This window comes from Zootoca vivipara, chromosome 6 (assembly GCF_963506605.1).
Source record: "Zootoca vivipara chromosome 6, rZooViv1.1, whole genome shotgun sequence".
In the NCBI taxonomy this organism is placed as follows: Eukaryota; Metazoa; Chordata; class Lepidosauria; order Squamata; family Lacertidae; genus Zootoca; species Zootoca vivipara.
The window spans coordinates 88,557,308-88,569,725 of record NC_083281.1 but is presented as its reverse complement, the minus strand read 5'-3'; the positions used below and the strand labels follow the sequence as shown (position 1 = coordinate 88,569,725).

Below are 12,418 nucleotides of genomic sequence, written 5' to 3'. Positions count from 1 at the left end.
AGTCCGAGCTCGGCCCTTGGCGGAAACCAATCGCTGCTTCCCTTTTGCTGCTGGTATCCAATCAAGCATGAGCGCAGCCATGGCTAATATAGCGCGGAGCTGAGCGATTGTTGCTAGGCAACGGAGGCATCTAGGCCTTAACGGCCTCCATTGATTTCGAAAACTAACATTTTAAAGGTTTTCTCGCAGTCACGTCTAATTGCGATTTCCCAACACACTCACACACGCAAACGACAGCTAAAATTTAATCATTTTGGATTGCAAATATATTTTTCATAACATTTATATATAAACATATTTAAAATATAGGTTATGTATTCATATATTGGCATGCTCACAAATATTTCCCCCCCCCAAAAAATATTTCTTTCAAAATATTCTTGCAGCAGCAGGTACATAAACCCCCATAAGCAAAATAAGGGATTGTAACCAACTAAATTCTACTGAGAGTAGATCCATAAAAATTATGTACAGTACATTAACTTTGAGTAGGACCAGCATTGGACACAACCCAAGGAACATAAACCAGCAACACTAAGTGGGAAAGAGGGTGTTGAGTTAATTAACCTGCAAGAGCTAAAAACCACTTGCAGAATTTTGTTTATATTAAACCTGGAGTTATCTCTGACCTCTCAAATGCTCAGTTAATTTGTTTATTTGTTTTTAAGATAAGTGGCAAGAATCTGGTAAACCAATGCTCTAACTGAAGGAGCATTTATTGTCTGAGCTGCAGCCCAAGATAGGAAAAGTGGTGGTGAGATGAATTCACAGTTGAGAATCCGGCATTGCATTGGGTTGGACTAGATGAGCCTTGGGGTCCCCTCCAACTCTACGATTCTGTGACGTAGGATTGAGACAGAAAGTGCAACTCCAGGGTACCTCTAGTCAGTAGTAACTCCAAGTCCAATGGGGCTTTTGTGCTTGGAAAGTAGGTTTGCCATACGTCTGGAAAATTCCTGCCACGTCCTGGTTTTTGGGTGTAAAAATGTCTGGAGGGAATTCTGCCGGACAGGCAAAATGTAAGGGAGAACCTGGATGTATGGCAACGTGATGGAAAAAGCTCAAAAAGCTTAAAATCACTATTGGTTTCCCCGCAAAAAGCTAAACAATTTGAGTTTCTTCCCAAATTGGTGTGGTTTCCTTTAAAAAGCTCAACAATTTTGTGGGTATCAGGAATTTTACTTTTTTATTATTAATATGGCAACCCTATTGGAAAGCATGTGCAGGATTTCAGCCACTGATGAAAAATCTATCTCTGAACGACCGAGGGCATCAGCGCCATGGGACCTTTTGGCTAGAAAAGTTAATACTAGTTTGCTCTTCTACTGGGGGCGTGAGGGGGAAGGATTGGATCAATGCTATGAAGCCTAATCCCTACCGTATCAGTATAAGAAAGCTAGCCCAAGTGCAAAAGTGCCATATAGTTTGAACACCACAAAAAGAGTTAGCACAGTTAGCATGTGGATCGCAGGAAAGCTAAGCCCAGATTCCTCATCCCAGTTCCTGTGGGACAGCCAGAGATTTACTAGTGCCATGTAGCCAAGACGCCTGCCGACGGCTTCTGTCTTCCTTCCAGGGATCGTCCGCTGCGCAGTCTTGCTCCTCGTAACAGTGGTTGATCCGGCCTGCAGCCAGAGAGCAGAACAGGCCTCCTTGGATTCCAGAGTAGTGCTCCAACAGGGCATCCATACTGGGGAACTCCACATTCAAATGCTATGAGAACAGGATAAAAGGAAAGAAATGATAAGAGACCGAAAACTGGCTGCTGCCCGCAAACCACCCCTCGTTGGCTGAGCTTCTGTGATGTCACATAATGTTCCCACACAATCTAATTTGCAAAGGGGAACAGTCCCTTGTGGAATTTCGAAACAAATCAATGCAGGAGATATTATTGAGAGGTAAGGGAAAGATTTCTTTAAAGGAACAATTGTACCGGATTGGGATTAGAGAGGGAGGCTTTAGGGACAGGAAGAGCTGTGTAATGTTGCTATTGCTATTGTCATACAGTGGTACCGTGTTTTCCCCTTTTTAAGACACCGTCTTATACCTTTTTTTACTCAAAAAAACACACGGTGTCTTATTTTCAGGGGATGTCTTGTACCTTAAGGCCTCCTCAGAGGGGCCAGGCCACTGGCTCGGGGGTGCTGCTGGATGCTCTGCGCGGCGCTGCTGGGCGCTCTACGCGGCGCTGCAGCAGCCGCCGGTTCCAGGCACCGAGGCGGCAGGCCGCTGGCTCAGCGCTCTGCCAGGCGCTGCTGTGCGCTCCGAGCGCTCGGCTCTGCAGCCGCCGGTTCTGGCAAAAAAAGAAGAAGCCAGGCCGCTGCGCTCCGCCCAGTGCTGCAGGGCGCTCGGCGCTTCAGAGCGCTCCGCTCTGTAGCCGCCGGCGGGAAGGCAGGCCTCGGGCAGCAAAAAAAAGGGAAGAAAGAGAAGAGGCCAGGCGCTGCAGGGCACTCTGAGCGTACGGCGCTTCGGAGTGCTCCGCTCTGCAGCCGGGCCTCGGGCAACCAAAGGAAAAAAAAGAGGGCAGGCGCTGCAGGGCGCTCCGAGCATTCGGCGCTTCGGAGCGCTCCGCTCTGCCGCCGGGCCTCGGGCAGCCAAAGGGGAAAAAGGGGGGCCATGCGCTGCAGGGCGCTTCAAGCGTTTGGCGCTTCGGAGCGCTCCGCTCTGCCGCCGCCGGTTCTGGCGGCGGGGCAGCAGGCCTCGGGCAGTCAAAAAAAAAAGAGGCCAGGCGCTGCAGGGCGCTCCGAGCGCTTGCTGCTGCAGCAGCAGCAACAGCAGCCGGTTTCAGGCCCCTTTGGCTGGCTGGGTCCCGCTGGCTGGCTGGGGTGCTCGGCGGTCTCGCTCTACACGACATGGAGGTATGTCTTATTTTCGGGGTGTGTCTTATATTTTACTAATGCTAAAAAATGCTGCCATGGCTTACTTTCTGACTACGTATTAAAAGAGGTACACGGTACCTCGGTTTACAAACACAATTGGTTCCGGACATTTGTACTTAACCTGAAGCGTACTTAACCTGAAGCGAACTTTCCCATTGAAAGTAATGGAAAGTGGATTGATCCATTCCAGACAGGTCCGCAGAGTACTTAAACTGAAAATACTCAAACCGAGGCATACTTAAACCGAGGTATGACTGACTGTGCTTCGTTTCTGGGCTGCTTTGGGCCAAAAGGAGCTCAGAAATGTTGGTGAGTGCTAGTAGAATTTTTTTTGTTTACAATATTTCAGTTAATGTTTTCACATTTTAATCTTTTAACCAATTGATACAAATCCAACTAGTTACCATTCCTTCTGGCTCCTGGAAACTTGCTTATCTCGTGCACCAAAGTGATGAGACTATGGTCCAATATATTGGCGATGTTGTATGACAGGAGTTTTAAAAAATGTGCTTGCAACAACTGAATCAGACAGAATCAGAAAGAGCTGGCATGTAATTTCCCTCAAGTTCTCACCTCCACAGAATACTTCCCAAGCTGGCTCCTGTAAATCTGGTAAGGGATGATTCCACATCTTGTCCTCACTGTAAGACACCACTGGTTGGTGGCCCCTGGCTCAGCCCAGAGGAGGAAGGCTCCAATTACATCATTCCTGAGCAGCGCCATCCCGGCATCCCTGAAAACCAGACGGGAGTGCGGAAGATGGGACCTGTGAGCATGATGAAAGCAGCCCGCGGAACCAGGTTTCTCTCTCTGGAGCAGAAACCCTCCCCCCTCTCTAGCCCTTCCACGTCTAGGAGTAAAGTCTACCATCCAATGCACCTTTCCCTTGGAGTAAGCTGCACTGGAATCAGTGGGACTTACTTCAGAGTAAGCATGATTATGTTCGCACCACAAGTGTGGGAAATGTTTGGCTACCTTCCTTGGGTCATTCAACAACAAGCAGTGTCAGTGGCTACTAGCCATGATGGCAGTATGCCTTTTGCTGGGAATCACAAGTGGGGACAGCACTGCTGTTGTGTTCGGGTCCTGCTCACAGGCTTCCCATTTGGGTTGGGGCCTATGAGAACAGAATGCTGGACCAGGCAAGCCATTGGTCTCTTCTAGCTGCAGGGCTTTGCTCACATTTTTACCAATTTGGCACCAGCAACCATGAATTTATATGGGAAACCTTAGTTTCCTTCTTGTGATCAACCACCTGTGCTGTGCAGTTTACTTCCATTCCCCAATCTGCAAGCATCCTTGGAGGCCTCCTGTCAGAGGGCACACAAGGGGAGACCTCCGCTCACCTGTCGATGCCTGCAAAGGACCACACGTTCTCCATCAGACTGCTGTCGTTATCCAGCAAGCAAGCCAGGCTCCCTCTGCTGCCTTTGCTGTCGCAGCTGGTGAGAACTAAAGCCAAGAAGGAAACAGAGGGGGAGGTTATACAAAAGAGACCATCTCAGCAGGACAGATGCTTGAACAAAATCTCAAAAAAGAATGAGGAAGGATGACTTCCGGGGAGAGGAATTGGTGGTTCAGCTGTCTCTTTATTAGCATGCCGCAGACAGAATATAATTATGTGGTGATTGATAACAGTCAGACAGATGGTCTGACTATTAATCACTCTGGAATATAAGGGTGATATGGGAGCAACCTCAAATGCTTTGGATGAAGCCATTTTATGCTGTCTTCACCTGGCGGCTTGGACGGGAGTGAGAACGAGCTGGCAAGCTAGGGAGTTGACACTATGCCCAAATGTCGCTTAAGCCCCTTTCATAGGTAGAAAACTCACAGTCCCACTTTCTTAAACACTTCAGGGACAAGGTAACTTAGAGATACCCCTCTATCTGCTGGTGGAAATTTACAATCTAAAAATTTGTAAGTACTGCATTCTGTCATTAAGAAGAACAGAAAGGAAAAGTGGACATTAAAGTGTCTAAGGAAGAGTTAAAAGCCTGATTTATGGTTGGCAATAAATATTAAACGGGTGAAGGAATCCCCTGTGTGAAGAATCATTAACACTGTTTCTCTTGATTGCTGCTAAATATCTGAAATAACTGAAAGTAACCGGCAATTACTCCATTATTCCAGGCATGGAAATAATTTATTGTGAGACAGGATATGCTGGCTTTGATTTTAAGGTGGAAATATTAAGGTAGACTGAGTAGCTAATAATATTGAAAACATCAAAAACACCCAATATGGCAATTGTATCTTTGGGTCTCCCAGTGGCTGTTGGTATTGTTCAACAGTTGATGGCTGAACAATTAAAAATGATCAGATTGGTGTTTGATGAAAGAGGGAAAGAAAATGAATCTGAGAAAAATGAGATATGAAATGGAAATGAAGAATACTTAACTGCTTCATACTGAATAGATGAAAAGCTGGCAGGACTGGATTATGAAATAGCTAAATTGAAGAAAGCAGGTGCTGAAATGGAAATGCCTTGCATACAAGGATTTGGAGGAGGAGAAAATCACAAATGGAGAGATGGGAAATTAAATGGATCTGGCATCAATGGAGTTGAGAGGATATAAAGCTTTGGGTAAACTTCATTCCTGGCCTTTATTCAGTTCTAGCAGAGGAAAAGTATTTTGCATACAATTTGGAGTAAATTCAGAGAATTATGCTACTAATTTTACGCTACTCTCTGGAAAAAGACTGGAAAAAAATGAAAACGGAAGGTCCTAGAGGAGGCGATCAAGATTCTATCAAAAATACATCAGGAAATGGAAACACAACAGGAAATGGGTGAGACTCTGGATGAGAGAGAGGGAAATGGTCTCCCAGGATGAAAGGCTGGGATGATAAAATATGTCAGGTGAGAGATGGGATGAGTTACTATCTTCTGTGGTTGGTAAGGGCTAATAATTACTTTCAATAGGACTCAACATTCTAGTTATTCAATTGTGGGGGTTTTTTGTAACAGATATTTTACAGTACAGTATTATGGAAAACTTTAATAAAAATCGCATTACAATAAAAATAAAGAAATGAGGAATGAGAATGCAAAAGGAGATGCAGGAGGCAGGCTATCCTCTGAAAAACAGGGATAAAAACACCCCAAATACACACTTGGAAATAAACATAAGCTCTTTGCATAGCTGGAATGCAGCATGGATGAAAGAGCAGCACAGGATTTTTTTCTTCTGTCTCCCTGAACAGCAGAATCTTCCACATTCCCCAAATACTCACACATCTCTCGGGCGCTCTGCTGCAACTGAGCCTCAAAGGTGCAGCCCCGATAGGCTCCGGAGCGGAGGGTTTTGCTGCGGATCGCCTTCTTCCGCACCAGGATTGGGGAGCAGTATGGATTCCCCGGGCGAGAGGTGCCCAGGGTGCTCCTTTCCTCTAAATCCAGCCTCTCTCTCTAGGGATACGAGACAGAGACGGATGGACACTGAGCAGGAGAAGCAGAATCTGGAGCTGGCGATAAAGTTTAGCGGGAAGCTGGGTGGCTCAAAGCTCCACCACAACACAGCAGGTCACCTTGATGAAATCCAGGTGGTGCCTTTCCTGCTGGCACTCTGGATCAGACCGAAAACCTTATTTTGGAAGGCAGTTTCTTCCTGATCCAGGTCCAGACATAGGAAACTGTCTTACACCGTATCAGACCATTGGTCAATCCAGCTCAGCATTGCCTACACTGACTGGCAGCAATGGCTCTCCATGGTTTTTCAGGCAGGTAGTATTTTTCTAGCCCGACCCGGAGATGCCGCCGGCAGGGGGGGGGGGGGTAAGAAGTGCAGCTGGGCTCACTTCCTCAGCTTACTCAAAGAAGAACCCCAGAGGGAACCCGCTTACCACGCTGACGGAGGGGCCAAAGTCAGCAGGGCACGGAAGCCTCCGGAAGGACACCAACGCATTGACGTTTTGGGATACATCCTCCGGATCGAGGGACTCCCAGGCCACCCGGTTATCCAAAGAGGCTCCCAGCAGCCTTCCGGGTTCCTGCTGCGTGGAACCACTGGGGGGCCATTCTTGGTCCTCAGGATGCGTCAGGAGATAGTAGAGCTGGAAGGAGCGGCAGAGCAAGAAGTGCAAAATCTGGACCTGGAGGGCAGAAAACGCAGGAGGCACATTAGCCACCACTAGCCCCCCCCTCGTTTCCCTTCCAAGAGCCAGCCAATGGCTGAAAGCAGCTTCACTCCTTAGTGCAGGGGTCCCCAGATTTACCGTGCGGCGGGCCGGTGCCCGCCGCGCCGACCGCACGGCGGGCCGGAGGGCAGGGGAGTGCGCGCGCAGCGGGCCGGAGGGCGGGGGAGTGCGCGCCCGTGCGCATGCGCACACGCACACATGCGTATGGGCCTCCCCCGACCCGGAAGTGCACCAGAAATGACCTCTTCCGGGTCGGGAGAGGCCCATACGCATGCGCACAAAGGATTTTCGGCGATTTTTTTGCCGATTTTTTAGATCGTCGCTGCGCTGCGCGCCGTGAGAGCGGGCGGCGGCAGCAGGCGGCGGGGGTCGTCGCGGGCCGGATTGGAAGGCCGATTGGGCCGCATCCGGCCCGGGGGCCGTAGTTTGGGGACCCCTGCCTTAGTGACACATTTCTGTCAGGAGAGGAGCAGGCACTAAACATCTCCCCTCATGGGGCAGCAGAATTAGTGCTCTCCAAGTTTTCATGGCGACCAACGGTGCTCGCTGTTTCTGTGGGGCCAAAGGCAGGGCCTTCTTGGTGGTGACTTCACCAGTTATAGAATGTTAACCCTCTAGTGGGTAAGGCAAATTCATAGAGGATAAGTCCATCAATGACTGCTATTCAGGGTGGCTGTATTTCTCCTCCACTGTCGGAGGTGCTATACCTCTGAACGCCTGCCCCACCACCAGCTGGCCTACCTCACTGGGCTGGCTGCCCACAAACAAGTGGCAGAAGAGGCTGTTGCGAGGGCTGCGTGGGTTGCGGGCCACAAAGGCGAACTGGCACTCAGTGGGTATCCAGGTGCTATACAGGATGCGCTTGAGGGCATGCGCCATAAGCAGAGCCTGCAGGAGAAGAGAAGGAGGAAGGGGCAATGAGGTCAAGCAGATGGCAACCCGCGTCCTCACCAAACAACCACTGGGCTGCCTCATCCAAGCAGAGGCCTCCCCGGCCACCCCAGCCCCAGAGATCAGTTGTCCTCAGGATATCCTCACCACAGCCCAGCCCAGCAAGGTGGGCCAGCCGGAAAACGGAAATGGACCCCCACCCAGCCTGGCACAAACCCCAGTTAACTCCTCATAGGGCAAGATGGCTCCGACGGTAGTTCCAGCATGCTGTCATGCATCAGTCCATGGCCATGCTCCTACCTCCCCCTCTGCATTGTACATCTTCAGACCCTGCAGGCAAAACTTGAGGACGACAGATCGCCGCCTGGGGCAGTCCTGTGTTTCGGGAGAGCAGGATGAGAGATAGAGAAAGGGAGAAACGGAGTCAGAGATGGCACACCGAGGAGACTCGACTGGCTCTTCTAGACGCACAAAGATTTCGAGCAACCCTTTTGCTCCCCGCCCCTCCAGAATTTTGTGGACTTTGTAGGATGCAAAGCTGGAGCTGGTGTCACAGTGCCAGAGCAATGATCCCCCAAATAGGGTGAAGAAGCATTGGGGCCAGTGCCTCTAAGCACATGCAGAGGGCTAATGTGTCCGCAACCAGCTCCGAGTGCTTACCTTCAGGCGTTGAAGCTGCTGCTGGATGGCCAGAGCCTTCTGCTGGAGCTCCGCGTCCTCGACAGTAAAGGAGCCCACATACTGTTGGCAAGGGAAAGAGGAGAGTGAGAGAGGAGAATAATATGGGGGGCCCTTCTAAGGACCCACATGGAACTCCAATGAGGACCTGGGAAGATGAGGCCTCTGAGGAGCACTTAAGGGAGATGCACCTCAAACCCCCACTACACCCCTTGCAAAAAAGAAGGGAGGGGGGGGGTTTCTGACAAACTCCTTAGACTAGCTGCTGAGCCAGGGTGGCCCTCTCCTTTCTCTGGGATTATCCCTTCCTCTCCTTTGATCCTTTGCAAGGTTTCCAGGGAAATGGGCTGAGCAGCAAAGCAGGCTTCCACCCAGGCTGAATGGGAGGAGGAGCCATGGGCTTCCTCCGTGGGCACAGATGCCCCTGCAAAGCCAGGCAAGGCAACAGAGGCAATAATGGCCCAACCCTGCTCACTTTCCAGATTTCTGGCCATGGGATCAAGGCAGGCAGGATCTAGATCAGCCCCTCTACCCCACAACCTCTCCCCAGTCCCCACCCTGCCCTGCCCTCCCAAGTTCTCTCTTTCATAGACACCAAGACAGCTGCCATCCACGTAGCTCAGTATTGTCTACACTGACTGGCAGCCAGTGGCGGCTCTCCTGCATTCCAGACTGGCTTGGAATTGAGCCCGAGACCTTCTGCATGCAGAGCAGATGCTCTACCCACTGCCCCCCCCATAGAAAGCTGCCTTATACTGAGCCAGTGTTGCCTACACTGACTGTCAGCAGTGGTTCGCAGTGGTTTCAGGCAGGGATCCCTCTCAGCCCCACCTGGAGATGCTGCCAGTGGAGATTGAACCTGGGACCTTCTGCATGCCAAGCAGGTGCTCCACCCCTGAGCTATTACGATCCTTCCTCCCCCCCCCCAAATCCACAAGAGTGAAAGCCCAGCCCAGCCTCACCTCCGCCAGTTTGGCGATGACCCGCCCGCCCCTCTGCTGGTGGTGGTGCGGGGAAGCCAGGGGCTCTGGCCCTCCCCAGTACTCGGAGCGCTGCTTCTTCATGGCGCCGCCGGCTGGGACCGCTCCGGGGGTTGCTGCGGGGATGGAGACATGGAGATGGAGGGAGGAGACGGCCTCTCCCCGAAGAGGCACCGCGGATGCCCAAGCGGCATGTGAGGAAGGGGCACCTCCGCCCCCGCACTGGCCCCAAGAGAAAATGATGGTTGGGTGCCACGAAAGAGATATTGTGGGGCGGGCGAGGAAGAGGAGATGCCCAGGGCCCAAACGCATTCCTGTGGTCCCGCCACCCCATAGGAAGCCCCAAAAGGAGAAGAGCTCCTCTTCCCACGACGGGAGATCAAGGACCCGGAGGGTGCTCTGCACGTGTCCAGGAGCCCCCTTCTCCCGTCCTGCCACAGGAGAAGAAGGATGGAGAAAAGCCGCCTGCCTCCCTCCCTCCGCGCAGCCCTCACCTGGCAGAGGAGGCGTGGGAAGCCGCCACCGCGCATCTCCTCAACGCCGAGGCGCTCCGCTGTCCGCAGCTGCAGCAGCATCTTCCCGGCCCCTGCTCGGCCTCTCCTGCCAAGCTCACCTGGACGCGCCGCCTCCGCAGCAGATCCCGAATCCCGGCCGACCAATCAGCGGTCAGGAATGCGAGGCCCCGCCCCCGGCTGCGGAGATGAAGCAGCGGGTGGGGGGCGGCGGCGCAGAGCGACCTGCAGCGCTTAGGCCTGCGAGACTCGAGCCCGGAGCCCCCCACCTGCCCTTGATGGGCAAAGCCCCACAGCCCCGCCCCGCCCGCTTTCCTTTAGAACAGCTCCCCATCCAGGGAAGGTCTGAGGTCTTGTTACCTTCAAAAGAGACATGGCACTGCACAGAACAGCCCTCCCCGGCCAGCGAGGGGGCACCCCCATAATCATTTGCAATAGAAGCAGGGGTGCCAACTTGAATTAAATTCCTGGGGTGGATGTTCAGGTAAACCCCGCCCTGTTGCACAATCGATCACATGACGTGGTGCATGCACACCATAAACTTTCGGGGTGCCCAAGCCCCTCAAATATTTTATTGTGGAGTGGGGGCAGAGAGATCTTGGCCTCTAGGAGTTGGCTCCTATGGACACAAGCATTTCCTCGGAAGGGAAGGGGGTACACTTTTTGGGTTGTGGACCCCCCCCCAAGCTATGTGGACCGCCCCTCCCCTACAATAATTTGCATATTTTTATGGCAATGGGAAAATATTTTTTGGGGGGGTTGGGCAATTCATAGACCCTTTAGGGATCTGTGGATGAAAGGGGAACCCCTGGTCTGTGTGGAAAGCAGCCCATTCAAACAGCCCAGGGTGGCAGGGCAGAGTAGGACTTTATCCAAAGGGCACCTCAATGGTTCCTGCCCCCTGTCCCAACATGTGCAGAAAAAGGGCTCATTCCTTACATGCCTCCATCCCATCCCGAGGAAAGGCAGCACCTGTGGAACATGTGTCTTTCTCAGAGCTCCTGAAGCCCCTTTCCCTGCAAAGTCACAATAACATAGGAAGATCTGGCTAATGGCCCATCTAGGCCAGCCTTCTGTTCTCTCAGTGGCTACCCAGATGCCCCAATGGGAATCCCCAAAGCAGGATTTTGGGAACCTGTATTCAGAGGTATTGCTGCCTCCAACTCTGGAGGTGGAACATATAGCCCCATCCTCCCGGAATTATTTCTTTAATATTTGGAAGCCATCCGAGTTGGTTGCCATCAATGCGTCTTGTTCCAGAGTTTAACTACCGGTATATGCCGTGTGAAGTAGAACATAGAGAACAAAAACTAGGATGGACAAAATAATAATCACCCCCCCCCCCAGAAGTGACCTTGAGGCAGAATTTATTTTTGCAGACAAAAGAGGAGAATTTTGTCAAGAGCAGACTGGAAACAAGCCACTTTTCCGGGAAGAATTAAAGCACCAGATTTGGGCCAAGAACATTGCCAAGGCAGAAGGGACAGATGGTTCTTGAACACACAAAAAAGGGGGGAGGGGAGGCAGAACAGGAGCAGGAAATGGTTGGAAGTTAAGGAAGGAAGGAGCTGGGATAATGTGTGGAGGAACTCTTTATTAGTGAAGGTCGCCAGGATGACAAGACAATGTCTGGCTGTTGCAGGCTGCCCTGCAAAGATTCTGCAGGGGGGGGGGGATCTAGGAAGGTACCTTAAAGGCAAGGATGCCTCTAAATACCAGTTGCTGAGAATCACAGGTGGGGAGAGCCCCGCTGTTGAGCTCAAGTCTTACTTGCAGGATTCCCTTTAGGGCATCTGTGAGAACTAGATAGATTGGACTGGATCAAGGTTTCCCAAACTTTGGGTCTCCAGCGGTTTCTGGACTACAACTCCCACCATCCCTAGCTAGCAGGAACAACAGCCAGGGATGATGGGAATTGGTAGTCCAAAAAACAGCTGGAAACCCAAGACCTCAGACTTAGGTTTGAAGCTGCAAAGCAAGGACTCTGGAGAAACCAAGATGCACCTGGGAAGATCTTCACCAGCATATTTTCCAACTGAAGACTCGGGGGAAAGGCATTTGGATCACAGAACTGCCCTGTTGCTTTGGGCTGCTGTTCTGAGGGGACATTCAGCCTTTGGCAGACCATGGATGGCTGCATGAGTGGTTTTAGTAAACCTCAAGCATTGCAGCTAAAACAGATGTCATGCCATTTAAAGTATTTTCTCCCTGCCCTGTAGAAGCACATGGGTCTCCACAACACGGTATGTGTCTCCACTGTGTGCTCCTGCACATTTGTGCACCATCCCAAAGTGTTAATGCCAAGCGAGAGCCCAGATGACTGACACCGCCTGCATTT

At 51.4% G+C, this 12,418-nt stretch overlaps 1 protein-coding gene across 1 annotated transcript; it reads right to left on the bottom strand.

Moving 5' to 3' along the window:
- Positions 1-312: 312 nt before the first annotated feature.
- Positions 313-10,340, bottom strand: SH2D5 (SH2 domain containing 5). The gene is made up of 9 exons (XM_035120014.2): positions 9,551-10,340; positions 8,571-8,651; positions 8,211-8,285; positions 7,761-7,907; positions 6,726-6,974; positions 6,117-6,291; positions 4,226-4,331; positions 3,453-3,612; positions 313-1,713 (listed from the first exon to the last, which is right to left on the bottom strand). Exons 1-9 carry the CDS (start codon positions 9,878-9,880, stop codon positions 1,492-1,494), a joined length of 1,545 nt encoding a protein of 514 aa, XP_034975905.2. The 5' UTR covers positions 9,881-10,340; the 3' UTR covers positions 313-1,491.
- Between the last annotated feature and the right edge of the window lie 2,078 nt (positions 10,341-12,418).